The sequence below is a fragment of the Amblyraja radiata genome, chromosome 10 (genome assembly GCF_010909765.2).
Source record: "Amblyraja radiata isolate CabotCenter1 chromosome 10, sAmbRad1.1.pri, whole genome shotgun sequence".
Taxonomy (NCBI): domain Eukaryota; kingdom Metazoa; phylum Chordata; class Chondrichthyes; order Rajiformes; family Rajidae; genus Amblyraja; species Amblyraja radiata.
Genome location: NC_045965.1, coordinates 10593120 through 10613736, shown reverse-complemented (window position 1 = coordinate 10613736; position 20617 = coordinate 10593120). Strand labels below are relative to the sequence as shown.

At 43.0% G+C, this 20617-nt stretch overlaps 1 protein-coding gene across 1 annotated transcript in view; it reads left to right on the top strand.

Annotated features, from left to right (window-relative positions):
• Positions 1–20617, top strand: part of cdc73 (cell division cycle 73) — a 275800-nt gene that overhangs the window by 57587 nt on the left and 197596 nt on the right. Inside the window, exon 10 of the mRNA XM_033027996.1 lies at positions 17640–17704. Within this exon, the coding sequence (XP_032883887.1) occupies positions 17640–17704 (65 nt within the window). The remainder of the gene's footprint in view (positions 1–17639; positions 17705–20617) is intronic.

Sequence of the window (20617 nt, the reverse complement as noted above, 5' to 3'; positions counted from 1 at the left end):
AGTTTAAGTTACAGGTATTTCATCATGAATAGTTAGTTTATGCCAGAAACATTCTGAAACTGGTGGGAAATGGTAGCCATGATGGAGCACAGTTGTGACTGTGCCAATAATTTTTCGAATATCATTTAAAATAAAACATCTAAAAAAACAAAAAGACGCACTATTAACGCTTTCAGTTGTTTACGTTTGGAGTTATCTTATTTTTTATTTTATAAGCGGATTACTGGATGTGGCTTGTTCTGGCCCCACCTTAAGATCAGTTTATCTTGTGCCAGTCTGGGAGATTCATGTCAAATGTGGTTTTCCTTCTGGATACACATAAGGATAATTGTGTGTCTCTGTGACAAGTCCAGGGGCATGATGACTGGTGCTGATGACAGGTGAGATGTACTTTGCAAAATCTAGGCCAGCCTTTATTCTCAAGTTCTCTGCGATTTTTATATTGTCAATGTGGTTCAAATATCTAGTGCCATAGAGACACGCAGCACGGAAACAGGCCTTCCAGCCCAACTTGCCCATGCCCACCAATGTGCCCCACCAATACTAGTCCGACCTGTAGCCTGAAGAAGGGTCTCGACCCGAAACGTCACCCATTCCTTCTCTCCAGAGATGCTGCCTGACCCGCTGAGTTACTCCAGCATTTTGTGTCTACCTGTAGTCCAACCTGTCCGCATTTAGCCCATATCCCTTTAGACCTTTCCTATCCATATACTCATATCCAAGTATATTTTAAATATTGTGATAGTACCTGCCTCAACTAGGTCCTCTGGCAGCTTGTTCCATATACTCACCACCCTCTGTGTGAAAAGTTGCCCTTCAGATTTCTATTAAATCTTTCCCTTCTCATCTTAAACTATGTCCACTTATTTTTTTGATTTCCTTAAACTGGCGAAAGACTCAATTCACCTTATTTATTCCCCTCGTGATTTTATACACCTCTATATGATCACCCTTCAGCCTCATGCTCCAGGGAATACAGTCCTTGCCTGCCCAACCTCTCCCTATAGTTAAGGCTCATATTTCCAGAAAAATATTCCCAGTTTATCAACAAAGCTAAGTATCTATTACAATTTAGAATTTGAGCAACTTATAATGCATTGATTGGTGAGGAACACTGATTGCAATTTTTTGAATTGTTTCAAATGCTTGGATGTAATGTATAGGCAGAGTGGTGAGAATAGATTCAGACCTATTCAGAAATGATGCTCAGGATCAGGTTAGTTTATTGTTCAATACTCCAGGGAGAAATGCAATTCCTTCTACACATGAAGCTCACAGAATAAACATTATGCAAACAGTACTGAGAAATACAACAATAATTAGGCAACTAATTATTATCAGGCAGATTATACCCTAGATTATCAGGCAAATGAGTCATTCGAACACAACCAGGGAGCAGTGCTGAACTACTATCTACCTCTTCAGTGACCCTCGGGCTATCCTTGATTGGACTTTTCTGGCATTACCTTGCACTAAACGTTATTCCCTCATCATGTATCTATACACTGTAATGACTCGATTGTAATCATTTATTGTCTTTCTGCTGACTGGATAGTATGTAACACCAGCTTTTCATTGTACACGTGACAATAAACTAAACCGAATTGAACCTCTCCAACCTCATGTACTGTATCCGTTGTTCAAGATGTGGACTCTTATACATCAACGATACCAAACGCAGACTGGGCGATCGTTTCGCTGAACACTTTCGCACAGCCCGCCTGAACCTACCTGATCTCCCGATTGCTGGACACTTTAATTCTCCTTCCCATTCTTACACAGACCTTTCTCTCCCTGGTCTCCTCCATTGTCAGAGTGAGGCTGAACACAAATTGGAGGAACAGCATCTCATATTTCGCATGGGCAGTTTACAGCCCAGTGGTTTGAATATTAAATTCTCTCACTTCAGGTAGCCCTGGCATTCCCTCTCTCTCTATCCCTCATACACCCAAGTCTCATTTTCACCCTAGAAACAGCTTACAATTGCCTTTTTCCTTTATCGTCGATACTTTTTTGCATATCTTTCATTCATTGTTCTTTATCTCTCCACTTCACGGTCTATATCTCTCGTTTCCCTTATCCCGAACCAGAGTGAAGAAGGATCTTGACCCGAAACATCACCCATTCCTTCTCTCCAGAGATGCTGCCTGTCTTGCTGAGTTACACCAGCTGTTTGTGTACATCTTTAAATTACAGTGACGAGTGCAAAACAACAGAATGGTGAAAGATCACTGCTTTGGGAATCTGATAGCAATTGGGGAAGAAGCTGTACTTAAGTTTGAATGTCCAAGCTTTCATCTTCCTCTATCTTCTCCGCTGTCTAATGCTTGTAGATCTTGTCCATTAGAATCCCCCTCCACTGATGTCGGACAGGAATAGCTACTTCCCCACAGCCATCAGGCTATTAAACCTGGCTAGGACAAAACTCTGATTATTAATAACCCATTTTCTGTCATTTGCACTTTATCAGTTTATTTATTCATGTGTGTATATATTTATATCATGGTATATGGACACACTTATCTGTTTTGTAGTAAATGCCTACTATGTTCTGTGTGCTGAAGCAAAGCAAGAATTTCATTGTCCTAAACAGGGACACATGACAATAAACTCACTTGAACTTGAACTTACTGGCCTGTAGTTCCTTGGCTTGCCATTGCTGCTCCCCTAGAATAGTAAGATTAAACGAGAACTTACCAGTTTGAAGTTTGATCATTATTTTATGAGGAGGAACGTTGAGGGACTACGTGAAGATCCCGCTTACGACGCATGCGTGTCATTCTTCAAAGCAGCGGTGTGGAATCACAGATAACTATAATGACTAAACATAGTAAGATTAGACAACAGATACCAGTTCAGACTATGATCAAGGGTGGGAGCGGAGGGCACGTAGTCCCTCAACGTTCCTCCTCATAAAATAAGGATCAAACTTCAAACTGGTAAGTTCTCGTTTAATCTTACTATTTTACTTCGGAGTCACGTGAGTGACTACGTGAAGATTTTAAAGCTCTGTGATTTCATGCCGTGGAACGATTCCATGCATCACATCTGCCTTGATTTTTGGGGAGAGTAGAGTTAACAACATTAGACATCAATACGATATTGAAATCCAACAGTAAAATTATGAACACCAATTATTGCCCCTATTTATGGGTCTATTATATTACAGAACTTAAATTTGTTTCTGTAAATGTTTCAGGTTCAATGACTGGTTTGTTATAAAGTCGTTGGAAAATTCCTCCGTTGGCCATCCTGCTGTCTTGAGGATTTGGTCCATTGGTACGTCCAACTTCATAGCTGCTAATGTAGCTGCAGCCCTGGTGGAGTGAGATTTGAAATGCTAGTTCCCACTCCAGCCTATTTAGGACTTGTTTTAGCCATCCAGAGATGGTCTGGACTGTCACTGTTTTCAATGGCTGTTAGTAGCTGATTAAAGTGACATTCCTCCCCTCTGATGATCTTAGTATACTTCAAGTATGATAGTAAGTGTGTTATAATACAGAGACGACCATCTGTAGGGTAGACCCTGAATTCTGTTTTTTAGGCCTGCTGACCCCTGTCTGTTCTGTATGACTATTACACTGATGTAAACCATAAATTCCAGATGAATTAATCATGTTGTCCAACCTTGTTTTCTGTGGTGACTGGACCCTTGTGGTGTGACCAGGACCATCAGCATGACTGTTTTCATAGTCAGTTCCCGTAGGAACAGAGCTGTAGCTGGAGACCAGTTTCTTAACATGGTCAGTACAATGCTCACATCCCATATTTGGGAGTACCTGGTTCTTGGGGACTAATTTTAAAATGCCCCTCATGAGTTTGTTTACCAGGGTTTGTCCCAACAGAATGCCGCTCTGTACCTTCATTCCAGCATCTGCAGTTCCCTTTTGAACACCTTCAACAGGTATATTGACAGAGCACCTCTGGCGCAGTTGATGGCACTATGACTGAGCCTCTCATCGTAATGGAGGCTTGCCAGGAATTCCAGAACAGACGGGATGTTCATAGATCTGTGGGTGATGATTATTGTTGTGACAGTACTTCCCATTACTAGATGATACCAAGTACTGATGTTTAGGTGGACTGTCTGTGACCCGCTGAAATAATTCCGCATTCGGTCCGTCAGTCCCAGGTGTAGAAGAGGTGCTTCCAACTCTAAATAAATAGGTTAATATATAATAGTGACGGGTAACTCCCCTTGTTGCGGGAAGACCCAGTAAGTTAGGTCTATGATGCATGGTGATGTATGGTTCTGACCCATGTTGATATCACCAGTACCTCTGGTTGCGTAGGGCAATCAGGTATTATCCAAATTCGAGACGTGAAGTCTATAGTTTCTTCCTAAATAACCGACTGATGAGGCAAAAGGGAGGGATGCATAAATGATCCCCCAATCAGCGAAGATACATCTGAACCACTGCCCCAGGTTCTGGCTCCCAAGAACATAATTTGATAACTGGTAAGAGCATGGATGTGAATAGGTCGTTATCTGGTGTTCCATACCAGCTGTTCCAGCAATACATATTTTATCCAACATCCATACAGAGTTTTTAGACTTAGCGTGACCTGTTGTCTGCCACTAAATTCAGTTTTCCTGGTAGTTGGAAGCTGATATCCAATCTCTATCTGGATACGCTATTAATCCAGATTAATAGAGACAGTGACTCTAAGACTATTGCCTGCATCACAGTGTGGAGGTACCCGGTGAACTCACCGTGGCGGATGCCAGCCCGTGTCCATTGTGTGCTGCTAGTATTACATGTATGGCTGCAGGCAACAACATCTCGTTCAGCCCGAAAGGTCTGATTGACAAGAAAGATTCAATTCAATTCACAAATATTGTTGGCCAGATAGTCACATGGTGTCGATATGTTTCTACCCATATGGTTGACATATGCTACCCCGGTGGTGTTGTCAATTTGTAGATTAACATACTGGTGATATAACCCAAAACAATTTGACTTAAAGCCATGACTAGCTCTCACTTCCCCAGGTATATATGCCCAACGTTAGTAGTGATGCCTCTTGAGCATTCCATCTCCCCCACAGCTGGAGATGGAATTAGTAGCATCCCAATCCAAGGCCCATCAGTATGTGGTTCCATAGACGGATAACTGTGTTTGGTTGTTTCATAAGTCGGTCAGAATGACCCCCACATAATTTATTGAGTGACGCGTGTAGCGCTCTGTACTATGATTATGTAAAGGTCCGATATCATGTGGCTGTCACACAGCCCCTAATGCCAATTATTCTACTACCAGTCTGATGGCTGGTTTAGTTCCCTGGAAGCCTCCATAAAGGCTGCACCCTTTCTTACGGCAAAGTTACTGCCATGTGAAGTGTGTTAACGGTGGATCGCAGATGATCTGTTGTGTTAAATACATCTGTGGGCACCTTCAATGAGTCCTATATAGCAAGCGTATTTTAATACCATGCTTGCCATGTAGTACCCTAGGATCAATCCCTTAGTTGCACCAAAGGTTCCCATTTGTAATGAATATAAAGTACGAAGTATTCAAATTAGTCAATCTAAGATGGTGGTAACCACCTCTAAATTATGAGAAGGATATTTAGGACACGAATCCCTGTGATTCGTGTGGATGTCCTCCATAAGTCCTATAATATATGGGCACTGTAGTTCAGTATGCGCTTTAGTTGTTTCTTTCCCTGTAAGCATGAACATTCAGTTCGGTACATGCTGAACTGGAGGGTAATGGAATGAAGAATTCTAAGGTATACCCCTGTACTTCTGAATTTTAAGTGTCGGTAGAATAATTCTATGCATACAGATAGATCTGTTATCCACTAGCAACCTCCCTGGTTCCTATTAGTAGGTTAGTTACTATTTCGGCATCCTCCGTGGTCGTTGAGGTGCCGGTGTCTGATGAGGGTAGCACATTTCTCAGGAAGTAGTTTTTAAGACGTTCCTTAATGTGTCCCAGAGTTCCCTCGATGTGAAGATCTTTCCCTGTTAAGATAAGATGCCTCCAAATTTTAATATTGGAGGTTGGGAGGTTCCAGGTTTTCATCTGTTAGGACTTAGAACATTCTTTCGTTTCAATTCCCTGCCCTATCATGTTTAGGTTGATACTGGGAACATTCAGGTTTTGCAGTTCCCTGATGGTAAGTGTTTTCCCATAGGGTTTCCGCACCCTAAGTGTACTAGAGGTATGTTCTGCTCCTCTGTTCAAGTGGAGCCCAAACTTGACCCCCTATACTCCCCTCTGATGAGGGAGAACACTGTGCAGCCCTACAAGAGGTACTGCTGTAGGACTTACTAGCTGCCCCTCTGTGACTAGTCTCCATCTCATGGAGCTGCCACTTACATGCTCCAACAGCCGCTCCAGCTGGTCCCGATGCTCTCGGGCACCCAACCGGCTCCAATGCACATGATCACTGGCCATCGCGGCTGCTCCTGAAGCCGTTACTCCTGAGGCTGCTCTTGCTGCAGTTCCTGCAGCCACTCCATCCGGCTCCAATGCTCACGGGCAATGGCCGTCACGGCTGCTCCTGAAGCTGCTCCTGTTCCAGCTCCTGCAGCCAGCCCAGGATTGAATCTCGGTGTTCCCCTCTGATGAGTGAGAAACTCTGTGCCGCCCCACAAGGAGTACTGCTGTGGGGCTTATTAGTTGCCCACTGTGGCTTTGCCACTTTGGAGTATTTCCACTCTGCAGCCCCACAAGGGGTACTGCTCCTGCAGCCGGTCCAACCGGCTCCAATGCTCTCGGGCACTGGCCGCTCCCGGCTGCTCTTTATCCTGCATGCTGCAGCCGCTACAACCGACCTCGGTGCTCACGGGCACCGGCCGCTCACGGCTGCTTGTCATGCTGCAGCAGCTCCAACCGACCCCGGTGCTCACGGGCACTGGTCGCTCGCGGCTGCTTGCCATCTCCTCCAGCCGCTCAAACCGACCCCCATGCACACGGGCACTGGTCGCTCGCGGCTGCTCCTCTCCCGACCGGCCGGGGCCGGCGCGGGAGCGAAGTCGGGAGCGAAATCGGGCACAGCTGTTCCCATTACGGGAGATCAGCGTGCCGTTTGCTGCTGCTGCTGCCGGCTGCCCGCAATTTTGCAGGTTCTCCCCCGCCAGCTTTCTCGCTCCTTCCAGCGCCTTGGACCCATGTATAGGTCCGTGGGGCTGTAGTCCGAGTCGTCGGAAATGACTGCTCCAGACATGCTCCACCGCTGTCGGCGTGCTCCTGGAGCTGAAGTCGGCTCCGGCTCCCGTTTTAAGGGAGATAGCAGTGCCCCGGCCGTTGCTGGCTGCCTGCAGTTCTGCAGACTCTCCCCAGCCAGATCTCATCAGCCTTCTGTAGAAAGAAAAAAGGTAAGTAAAAGAAACGACGTTCCCTCACCTTACTGTTGCAGGTTCAACCCCTGCCGTTTGGGAGGAACGTCCTTCCTCCAGCAATGACGAGTTCGAATGCGTGTAGCGTAATGACACGCATGCGTCGTAAGCGGGTTCTTCACGTAGTCACTCACGTGACTCCGAAGTAAAATAGGACAGCACAGGAACACGCCTTTCTGCCCACAATACCTGTACCGTACAAGATGCCAAGTCCAACCCTTATCTGCCTGCACATAGTCCATATCCCTCCATTCCGTGCACATCCATGCGCCCATCCAAAAGTCTCTTAGACGCCACCATCACATCTGTATCCACCTTAGCAGTGCGTTCTAGGCAATCACTATCCTCTGTGTACAAATAAATCCACCTTGTCCCGCTCATGTCCTTTAAATAATGATGCAGCATTACCTACCCTCCAGTCATCTAGAACTTCACCTACAACTAAAGATGACACCAATATTTTTGCAAAGGCATGGGAATGCGGAAGTCTGGTGATGCACTTCATCAGACCCAGGATTTATTCATCTTAAAGCTTTAAACCTGCCAATATCTCCTCTTTTGTAATTGTATAGGAACTTGGACATCACAACTCGTATGCCTCGATTCAAATAATCCTCAGTAAAATAGGATGTGAAATATGCATTTAATATTTCCCCATCTCTTGTGGCAAATCTTTAAGGGATTCTATTCTATCCCTATTAAGTAGAAACAAAGAACTGCACTTGCTGGTTTATACCAAAGATGGACACAAAGTGTTGGAGGAACTCGGCGGTCAGGCAGCATCTCTGGATGAAATGGATAGGCGATGCTTCGGGTCGTGACCTTTCTTCAGACTGCAGTCCAGAATTCTGGAGTTCCTCTCCAGTCTGAAGAAGGGTCCTAACCCAAACTTTCACCTATCCTTTTTCTCCGATGATACTGTATGACCAGCTGAGTTACACCAGCATTTTCGTCTATCTCTCCCTATTAATGTCTGTTTAGAGTAAACTCAAAATATCTGCACCTAAATATCTCTTGAATCAAAAGTTCCAAAGATTCATTGTCATCTTGGTGTAGTGATTTTGGATGTGTTGGTGATATCACACCACATGCTTCTTAACTCAAAACTATCGGCTCAGTTTAATCATTCTCTCCTCTTGCATCAAACGTCACATGTCAAGACTTCATCTGGTGAGCCTTTCCCGGACTCTCCCTGATGGACATATATCAATTCCTTGTCAAAATGGCCAGGATTATACACAGTATTACAGATGCTGTCTCGCCAGGACTCCATTAAACTGGCCCAAAATGTCTTTACTCAAATCCTCTAAGACCAAGATACTATTTGCTTTCCTAATTGCTTGCTGATCTTGCACTTTTTCTTTCAGTGATTTATGTGCAAGGATGCTTGTATTTCTCTGAACACCAGCACCTTTCAGCCTCTTACTATTTAACAGCTGCTCTCGCTTTCTTCTTTTCCTGCTAATGTAGGTGACCTCGTTTTTATCTGTATCATATGCCATTTGCCATGTCCTTGCTTATTCATCTAAACTGCTTGTATCCCTCTGATGCCTCCCTGCATCCTTTTCCCAGTCCACACTACCACTTGGGTTTGTACCGTCAGCAAACTTGGATGTATTCTCCAAATCCTTGCTATTACAGCTGGACGTAGTGTACTGAGCCCTGCAGTATCCAACTGGTCTTTGAACCTAACATGGCCCATTTTAGTGGTATGAACATTGAATTCTCTAATTTTAAGTAACTTCATCTCATTGCCCCTCCCCCCTCCCTCCTTGCCCCCTTCCTCCCACTGAGTCATTTTACCAGTTCCACAGTTCTCCACATTGTTTCTCTTGAGATCACACCTGCCCTAACCAACAATGGACCTACCAAGCAATACCCTGCCTGTCATTTGTGGATGGCCTTGATAGGTCCTGGTCTTTTCTCGCCTCCAGCTCTTAAACCACTCCCCCCCCCCCCCCGACCCCTACTTTCAGTCTGTAGAAGGGTCCCGACCCGAAAATGTTACCCGTCCTTTTTCTCCAGAGATGCTGCCTGAGCCGCTGATTTACCTCAACACTTTGTGTCTATCTTTGGTATAAACCAGCATCCGTAGTTCTTTGTATCGACATGTCCCATTTATTGCTCATAGTGTCTTAGAGCACAGACACGGGCCCCTTGGCCCGACTCGTCCATGCCGACCAAGTCACCTAATTGACCTAGTCCCACTTGCCCATTTCCCTTTTCAAACCATTACAGTGCAGCTACCTAAGCACCTTTTAACTGTCTTCATTGTATCCGTTTGTACCACAGGCTGCTCGTTCTACGTTAAAAAAGTTGCCTTTTTAAAATCTTCCCTCTCTCACCTCTAATTTTAGATTCCCCTACCCTGAAGAAAAGACAATGGCTATTCACATTATCCATGCCTCTTCTAATTTTATATATTTCTGTAAGGTCACTCCTCTGTCTCTTCAGCTTCAGGGAAAAAAAGTTCTAGCTTATCCAGCCTCGTAACTGAAACGCTTTGGTCTCGGTAACATCCTCGTGAATCTTATCTGCATCCTTTCCAATTTAATGACTGTCCCTATAGCAAGGCAACCAGAACTGCACACACTACTCCAAACGTAGCCTTAACAACATCATGACTGTTTTCAACTCGGTCAACCATTCCTCAATCCGTACCTGTATGTTACTCCCAATACCATCTGTTCTAATTTGTTTTTAAATTGCATCTGTGTGGCAGTTAACCAAAAGTCTTACGAAAGTCCAAAAACATCACGTCAACTAGTTAACCCATAAAACTTCCAAAACATTTGTCCATACTAGATTTGCTTTTCATTAATCACCGTTCATTTTTGCCCAGTCCTGTTACTTTCCAAAGCCCTTGTTACTTCCTTAATAATAAATTCCAGGTTCATTTAGTGGAAGCAAGTTTACTAAAAAAAAGACACAGGGTGCTGGAGTAAATTAATGGGTCAGGCAACATCTCAGACTTAAGAAGGATCTTGACCTGAAAAGTCACCTATCCATGCCCTACATGGATGTTGCATGACCCCAGCACTTTGTGTCTTTTCCAAGTTCATTTCTTTGTTTTCTCTCTTTTTACAGTCTGTGGAAACTATTCTGGAACCCATGGAATTTAGGAGGATTTCAATAAGAGTAACTGCTACCTCGATTACAACTGCTTTTGAATGTAGTTGGATATTGGAAATTTATCACTGTTCAATCCCATTAATTTTGCCATTACTAGTATTTTCCTAATGCTAATTTCTTTGAGCTAAACTGTGGACCTATTGCGTAGAAACAAAGAACTGCAGATGTTGGTTTATACGAAAGATGGACACAAAGTGGAGGGAGTAACTAAGTGGGTCAGGCAGCATCTTTGGAGAACATGGAGGGGTGACGTTTCGGGTTGTGTGTGAAGAAGGGTCCCGACCCGAAACGTCACCTGTCCATTTCCTCCAGAGATGCTGCCTGACCCACTGAGTTACGCCATCATTTTACATCTATCTCTAGACCCATTGTTCTCCATCATATCTTGCATGTTTTGTGTGTTTTCCTTGAAGATAGGCCCAATTAATTTCTCCTGCATTCCCTGATATTTCTTTTGTTACCTGTGACCCATTTTTAACTTTTCCTAATCTTTAATTATTTCCCTATCCATGGAAGCTTATATATTCAGCTGCAGGCCTTCTCCTGTATTGCTGCTTTTTTGGTCGTGAGTTGCTGAATTCAAAATGTTCACAATTCTCAGACGTGTAACTTTTTGTTTGGCAACATTATAAATCTTTTTCCCTTGATCTTCAACTTTTTTTTAAATCACCTGCAGGTTTTTGCCTTGCAGTTTTATATTACCTGGAAACATTGTGTGGTTACTTTAAAAGTTAGGCATAGTTTGGTTGTTGTCACTCCCATTAAGATGCTTTCCCCGTCTCCCATAGCCAGCTCGTGCCTTTGTAATTTAGACAGAAACAGGTCATTTGCTCTATCACGGCTATGCCAATTCTTTTGCACTTTGTCACCAATCTCATTTGCTTGTGTTCAGAATGTATCCTTCTAAGCCATGCCTATTTATGTGTCTGTCTGCTTGTATTTAAGACCCTGGTTTCAGGTTGAACTAAATCAATGTCGATATATATATAATTTTTTTAATCATATTAGTCTTTCTTGAAGGCTCCTTAAATAGCACTTCTCATTACACAACTCTGTATCCAAAATACCCTGTTCCCTTGCTGGTTCCTCAATACACTGATCCACTGATCTCACAAATCATTTATTTGACGCCTCATGAATTCATACTGTTACTGATAATTTGGTTTGCCGCATATGCATGTAGATTAAAGTGCCTTGTGATGGTCGCATTACATTTGTTGCATACACTTCTGATTTCCTGATTCCCCCCCCCCCCCCCCCCCACATTGCTACCATCTGCATGTTTATATGCAATTCCCGTCTATCCTTGGCTGTTCATTAGCTTAAGAGAGTCAAGAGTGTTTAATTGCCTAATGTGCTGAAAATGACATTCTTACTTGCTGCAGCATAACAGGCCTGTAAACACAGAGTTCATAGGTAACACAACGAACACAAGAAAGTTCAATACATTTTTTAAAACAATATTAGTGCAAAACAAAAGCCCAAAGTTCCCAACACAACCAAGAAAGTATGTAGTTTAGTTAGTGTTTTTACTGTTCATGAGCCTGATAGCTGTTGGGAAGAAGCTGTTCCTGAAACTGGAGGTCACAACTTTCAGACTCCTGCACCTTCTTCTGATGGCAGGAGTGAAGTGAGAGTGTGGCCAGGGTGGTGTGGGTCCTTGGTGATGCTGACTGACGTTTTGAGGCATCGCCTGCTATAGATCCCTTTGATGGTAGGGAGGTCAGTAACCGTGATGGACTAGGCAGTGTCCACTACTTTTTCTTCTGAATCCCTTTCATGAATATAAACAGAAGACCACCATCCCCAGCACTGACGTCTGGTTATATTTGGTCACCTCTTTTGGCCAGTCAATGCAGTGTGCGTGCTCGATACCAGACTTCCCAAATCAGATTGTCTCTTCTGAACTCTGGCTATGGAAGAGGTGAATAGGTGCACTGAAAAGGATTCAATGGAATGCTCAAAAACTCAGTTTCTGTTTAGTTTATTGTCACGTGTACCGAGGTACAGTGAAAAGCTAACCAGTCAGCAGAAATACAATACATGATTTCAATCGAGCCATTTAAAGTGTACAGATATATGATAAGGGAATAATGTTTAGTGCAAGGTAAGCCAGCAGAGACCGATCAAAGATAGTCTGAGAGACACCAAAGAGGTAGATAATAACTTTGCACTGCTCTGCTGGAGTAGCAGGATGATTCAGTTGCCTGAGAAGGAACTGTCCCTGAATTTGGAGGTGTGCGTTTTCATCTATACCTTTTTCTTGATGGGAGAAGAGAGAAGAGGGAGTGGCCAGGGTGCGGCTCATCCTTGATTATGCTGAGGCAGCTTGACTCCTTGAAAGCATGTGACAACCCCACGGATTTGTAGGAATCCCTGGGCCATGACCAACGTGGAGAAGAAGCTAGTGGCAAGATGCATTGGAATGACGCAATTGGAAACCAGTGGTGGAAGGACCTCACAATTTCGCAACTCTCCATCAACCCACCGAATCAAGCACTTTCTTCCTCGCATGCCACTAAATCTGTGGCTTCCACATCAGCCTTGTCAGTCTTTCCAGAACCCAGAGAGCTGGAGTGAAGAGGTCACCTGCGGTCCCACAGAATTTTGAAAGCAAAACAAACAAAAAAAAAATGAAAATGCGGCCTTAAAATATGGGTTTATATTGTTAATTAGCATCATACCTTAAGGGTGTTTTTATGTGAAAATTAGTGATGGAATCTTGAAGCGACGTAATGAAAAGCAAGTCATTAAGAAAATATGATTTTCTTCACTGTTGGATATAATTTCGTTTTGGATAAATTACATTTTAAATAACTGTAGGCTAGAGTTATAACACTTACTGCAACCTAATTAAATGTCTCTGTTTCCCTCAAGTAAGACTTCTTCCAGTTAAATTAACAGAGCATTACATTGATTGTGACCTGTGTCTCAGAGATAGTTCACGTATCTTTTAGTTAGATGACACTCGGTTCAAATTCTTCTCTTGTGCAGAGAATCTGCAGGGAGACATCAGTACTGTATTCAGAGAATGCTGTACTTAAAGGGGGCTCTGTCTTTCATTTGAGACGTTCAATGAATTAAAAACCATCAAAATATCCCTTGGTACGTTTACGGGTCGTTGGAGATTTTTCCCCCCCAGATATTTCTATCAATGGCAAAGGTAGAAAAAGAGATGAGATCCTGCGGAGTGAATATAATGAGCTAGGAAAGAGGTTAAATGACCTTGAGGGTGTAATCTCTGGATTACTTCCTGTGTCGTTTGGTCGAGAGGGCAGGGATAGAAGAATAGGCTGCATGAATCCGTACCTGAGGATGTGATGCAAGGGGAAGGGATTTGAGGTTTTAGATCATTGGGATCTCTTCATGGGCACAGGTAACCTCGACAAGAGGGACAGGTTGGACCTGAATTGGAGGGGGGAGGACCAAGATCCTAGGATGGAGATTCACAAGTGCTACTTGGGAAGGTTAGCAGGGTGGAGGGACCTGGAACAGAATGGAAGCAGGTGAGAAGTTGTGGGGTACAGAGAACAAGATTGGTAGAGAGAAGAGGCTGGTGCATGGATAAGAGAAGGAAAGACTAGTGCTTTAAACTGCATTTATTTCAATGCTGGACGCTTAACAGATAAGGTGGGTGATCTCAGGACGTGCATTGGCTCAAGAAACTGGGATATTATAGCCATAACAGAAACATGGCTTGTGAGTAAGGCAGGACAGACAGCTCAATGATTCAGGGTGCAGATGCCTCAATGGTTCAGTGGCACTTTATTGCCACATGTACCGAGTACAGTGAAATTCATTTTTGCTTCATACAGTTCAGTATAACTATACATGAGCTCATCTTGGATACAGTACAAGTGTATTGCAAAAGTACACTTAGACAGTATGCAACAGTTGTCAGATTTTGCGCCATTTTCAATTCCCAGTTATTATAAGTGCAGAGTTTCTTCACCTGCCCATGAAGTAGCAATGTTACAAAATTTTGAGATTTAAAAAATCAAGTCTGCAATTTATCCCTTCAGATAAAGCATAAAAATAGGTTTAATTTGACACTTAATTCACTTTCATATCTTCAGTATTAAAAAGGTTATAGCCATTTTCATACTCGGAAATTAGCATCTTGTTCCCTATTGATTTTCCATTGACTTAACACAAAGGTTGTGATCAAGGACAGTCAAATGGCCATAACTTTATTAAAAATTAAGAGAACTGAAAGACATTTTCAGTTATTATAGATTGAAGCATTCTGAAACAAATATTAAACAATCTTTGTTTAGACGTTCAATGAATTAAAAACCATCAAAATATCCCTTGATACGTTTACGGGTCGTTGGAGATTTCTAAACAATCTTACTTGGATGACCTGAAATTAAAGCATATAATTAGTTAGTTACCCAATTGTAGCTAATTCCAAAATTCAATTACTAGATCTAAACATTCATCCATTTCTTAAGAAAAGATTAACATTTTTAAATAGCCTAAGTGTCCAAAGAACATTCACACAAGAATTCACAATAAAACATGATTTTAAAATCTTATTGACATTAATTTATAGGCCAAATGGAAGGAATTTAGTGTTCAATTGCTGTAAATTAATGGCAATTTAAATCAGCTTGTGAGTGGGTTTTTCTGGAACGCGATGGTTTGGAACGTTGCCATTGCGGTGGATTTGAAGCCCATGTCTGCATGAAAGATACTGCGGGTTTGAATGGGCCCCCAAGTCACGTACTCGCAACTTAAAATTTTGAATAAAGGGATCTTAAGAAGCACTTTTTAATGTAAAAATAAACAACCTACCTTGCCTTGTCCCCTACATAAGATCCGTCCTGTTGGCGGCAGTTGCGCGTTTAGAGGATGATTTTTAATCTACTATAACAATTAAATAACCCAATTTAGTTTAAAAATAGCTGCAGCGAACGAATTTCGCAGCGATTTTTCATCAGCAACTAAGCAGGCTGAACAACCTCGATTTCAATAGCCTAGAGAAAATCGCGTTTTAAACCCGCCCCCCTCTCAAAGGCGCCAAAGTCGCGCACACGGGCAGCGGCAGAACTGCAGCGCCGCTGAAGGTAAGTTTTGCAACATACCTACAAGAAGGCCCGTTGTCCTGGGAGCGTTGGTGGGTCGGCCTGGCCAAGCACATCTGTTGATGTCCTTCATTGCTGCTCCACCGCCCCGTGCAACTGTCGGCCACGTCTGGTCCACACGCTCAGCCTCTTGGAGCAGCACCCGATCCAGCTGAGCCCCAGCCTGCTGCAAGGCCTCCAGCGGCCCATTCCATAGTGGAAGTGCACTGCACTGCCTCCCGCAGCCAGTCTGCTACTCCAACTCCCTCCTCGGGCTCGCCAGCTTCCCTCTGCGAGCGGGTTACAGGTTCGACAGGGAATTGGTTCGCCTCGCCTGTTGGCAGGTATGCCCTTGGCTCTGCTACACAGCTCACCAGGTTCCAGGTAGGTAGGGAGGAGGGATTGCCTTTCTGATCAAGGATATTTTGGGGGAATTGTCCAGTGAAACCTTATGGGTAGGTCTTGGGAGCAGGAAGGGAATGATCGCTTAGATAGGACCCCTCAATAGGCAGTCGTGTAGGGAGATTGCAGATAACTGTAATAATAATAGAATAGTATTGGTGGAAGATTTCATCTTCTATAATATTGACTGGGTCTGCCAGAGTACAAGTGACTTGGATAGGGTGGGATTTTTTAAGTGTGTCCAATAATTTTTCCTCAATCTATTTCTAAAGGGCTTTCCTAGAGAGATCCAACATTAAACCTCCTCTTAGGAAACGAGGTACACTCATGAATGAGATGTCAGCGGAGGAGCACTTTTGGACCCGTGACCACAATCCATAAGTTCCAAAGTAGTTCTGGAGAAAGATAAAACTGGTCTAAAGGTCAAGGTTCTAAATTTGGGTTTAAATATACCTGTTTAATTTTGCTGACTGCTCATGTCTAACATGGAATTGTAGTTTGGATATTTTCATGTACTCGCAGTATTCCTTTAGTTCATCTTGGAATTTCTTCATTATCTGGTGTTATATTTGTGACTGGTGGCGTAATTAAAGTCGCAAGCTGTTTCAGAGAATACTTAGGGCCATTGATGTTAATCCAGCTTGCTTTATTAGTTTCTCGGATAAGCCTTGTATGTCCTTATTCTAATTAAAGAAATACTCTGCGAGCATCAGTGTATATGACGATGCTTCAATCTACATTTGAACCGCAGCAGTGAAACATTTTAACAAAAATTAAATGTCATTAAATTGTAAATCTAGATGTACCACAATGATTTCTTCTGTATGGTACCTGATCTCAAAATGGGATGGCAGAATGGTGCCATTGACTTCCCCACCATTCTGCAAAATTGAGGTGTGTCGGGAAGGATTAATTCATTCTTTGTTGCAGTCCAGCGCGGCGCTCTGCATGGTTTTGGATCAATAAACAGTTTCTTTGAATGTGATTGAAAATGAGAGTTGGTGCAATCATGCTTGCAGAGGATGGTTAATGAGTACACACATGTGTGGATGTTCGATTTGCAATCTTTCCCTCACTGTCTTTATTCTCTTTCTTCGTCCTGCCCCAGTTAATACCGTATAAAAGATGTATTTGCTTGAGAAAACTATGAGATGTTACTTTTCTTGCTTTCTCTCCCCCCCAATAACAATCAGTCTGATGAAGGCTGATGGGCTACACAGTGGTCAAGGTGCTGCCTCCCAGCAACAGAGATCTGGGTCCTGACTATGGGTGTTGTCTGTAAGGAGTTTGTACGTTCTCCCTGTGATCGTGTGGGTTTTCTCCCACACGGTCACAGACGTACATGTTTGGACATGTTAAATGGCTTCTGTAAAATTGTAAAGTGTGTCCCAAGTGTGTAGGATACTGCTAGGGTATGGAGTGAATGCTAGTCGGCACAGACTCGGTGGGCCGAAGAGCCTGTTTCCACCCTGAATCTCTAAAGTCTAAAGGCTCCCAAAGTGAAACGTCATCTATCCATTCCTTCCACACATGCTGCCTGACCTGCTGAGTTATTCAGCACTTATCAGTTTATCTGTAATTTCTGTATATGTTTATAAGCTACTAAGTTTGCTACTTTATATAAATTTTATGAAACACGGCTGTGATACTGTGGAACATAATGAGCTCAAGTTGTTCATTTGTTTTCGTAGAAACGGAAGGTTTCAAGATTGACACAATGGGCACCTACCACGGCATGACACTGAAATCTGTGACGGTAAGTGCTGCTCTTCCATTCTTACTGCCATTGAGGAGGTATTCAGGATTTAACATTAACATGCACATGTATGCACAAAACTGGTTGTGCCCAAATTGAACATAGTGAAACAGCTTTTATCCTGTTGCACTTAAAAAGACAGTTTTGCATATTTTACTTTTTATTCTAAATAACAGCGAATTAGATCCTTGACAAGATTAATTGCATTGTTTTTCTCAAAGGTTTACATTTTAGTTTAAGCTGCTTGAAGTGGTGTGCATCTTGAGGGAATTGCTGCTTTAGGTCCGGATGGCGCTGTGTTAAAATAATTTTATTTCACTTAATTATTCCCTCAGCTATGTCATTTACTGTAACCCCTGTATGCTAATTGTAAACAAAGGGACTCTGAATCAGGGCACACTTGATGGTTGATGAAGTGATGGGGTTCCCCTTCACCTGGGACCTCAGATGGTATCAATACGAAGTAGTGTTTGGTGTTCAGGAGCATTGTGTGACTGTGAAAGAAAACTTGCTCGACTTCATTAATAGCACTGCAGCATTATGTTGTGTCTCACGTGCTGGTTTCAGACCGACAGCTTTTCACTGTACCTCGGTTCACTTGACAATAAACTAAACTGAAACTGAACTCCGCTAAAACGCTGCATGTTATTTCTAATATGAAAACTGCAAGAAATGTTTAATGTGTAATACCAGGTTAAAAAAAACAACTGAATTATGACGATTGACCTTCTGCGAAGAGTCGGTAGGCCAAATGGCCTAATTCTACTCCTATGTCATGGTCGATGATGTTCTACCAGTTGCTAGTGAGGACAAAAGTATCAGGCCAGAAAAAGGTCAAATATCACCAACCTAATATGTTCCCTTTTCCTTTACACTACTTGGTCATATCTGTACACTGCAGTCCTTTGTCAATGCAGTGCAAGGCTGCAGGGAAACGGGGGCTGTAGCAACCTTCTCTATCACAAGCTCCAGAAATCATTTGAAGTTGTTGTGACATTGAACCAAATGGCAGATGGAGCTGCCGATGTAACAGCAAGCAGAGGTGACATGGTGGAAGACTCCAGAGAGACTCTTTCTGCAGATTGAATTTTAATTCTCTGCCAGCACAAAAACAGCAGCAAATAATTAAAGCTCTTTGGTTAGGCCACGTTTGGAGTATCGCGTGCAGTTCTGGTCGCCCCATTACAGGAAAGATGTGGAGGCTCAGGAGAGGGTGCAGAGGAGGTTTGCCAGAATGCTGCCTGGATGAGAGGATTTCAGCTTCAGGGGCAGGTTGGATGGACTTGGACTGTTTTCCCTGGCATGCCTAAGGTTGAGGGAAGACTTCACAGAAGTAGAAAAAATTATGAGAGGCAAAAATAGGGCAGACTGTCAGAGCCACCTTCCCAGGGTGGAAGTGTCCAACACTAGAGGGCATAGCTATGAGGTGAGGCGGAAAGTTTAATGGAGATGCGCAAGGGCACGTTTCTTTACGTGGAAAGTAGTGACGGGAACACGTTGCTGGCGGTAGTGATGGAGGCAGATATGACGGTGGTGTTTAGCAGGCATTTAGATATAGGCTCATGGAAGTGCAAGGAATAGAGGGATATGGATCATCTATAGACAGAGGTGATTCGTTTTAACTTGTTCAATGTTACATAATCATTTCTGTATTCTGTGTTCATGCTGTGATTTTGTGGTTCAAAGCTCTGAATCGCCCACACAATGCCTGTTCTCAATGTCCTTATAAAATACATTGCCCTCCGTAATGTTTGGGACAAAGACCAATTATTTATTTATTTGCCTCTGTACACAATTTGAGATTTGTTATAGAAAAAATCACATGTGGCTAAAGAGCACATTGTAAGATTTTAATAAAGACCATTTTTAAACATTTTAGTTTCACCATGTAGAAATTACAGCAGTGTTTATACATAGTCCCCCCATTTCAGGACACAGCAATGTCATGTAAATGAAAGTAGTCATGTTTAGTATTTTGTTGCATATCCTTTGCATGCAATGACGGCTTGAAGTCTGCGATTTTTGGACATCACCAGTTGCTGGGTGTCTTCTCTGGAGAAAAACTAATTTGTTGCTTTAGCAGTATGTTTGGGATCATTGTCTTGTTGCAGAATGAACCTCCAGCCAATGAGTTTTGAGGCATTTGTTGGAACTTGAGCAGATAGGATGTGTCTATACACTTCAGAATTCATTATGCTACTACCATCAGCAGGTATATCATCAATGAAGATGAGTGAGCCAATACCTTTAGCAGCCATACACGCCCAGACCATAAATCCCCCGCCACTGTGTTTCACAGATCAGGTGGTATGCTTGGGATCTTGGGCAGTTCCTCCATACTTTGCTCTTGCCATCATTCTGACATGTTAATATTCGCCTCATCGGTCCACAATACCTTTTTCCAGAACTGTGGTTGCTCTTTTAAGTACTTCTTGGCAAACTGTAACCTGGCCATACTATTTTTGCAGCTAGCCAGTGGTTTGCATCTTGCAGTGCAGCCTCTGTATTACTGTTCATGAAGTCTTCTGTGGACAGTGGTCATTGACAAATCCACACCTGACCCCTGAAGAGTGTTTCTGATCTGTCGGACATGTGTTTGGGGATTTTTCTTTATTATAGAGAGAATTCTTCTGTCATCAGCTGTGGAAGTCTTCCTTGGCCTGCCAGTCCCTTTGCAATTAGTAAGCTCACCAGTGCTCTCTTTCTTCCTAATGATGTTCCAAACAGTTGATTTTGGTAAGCTGAAGGTTTGGCTGATGTATCTAACAGTTTTATTCCTGTTACTCAGTCTTATAATGACTTATTTGATTTTCATTGGCACAACTTTGGTCCTCGTGTTGATAAACAGCAATCAAAGTTTTCAATGGCGATGGGAAGACTGGAGGAAAGACTTAGGTGCTGAGAGCTCTCTTG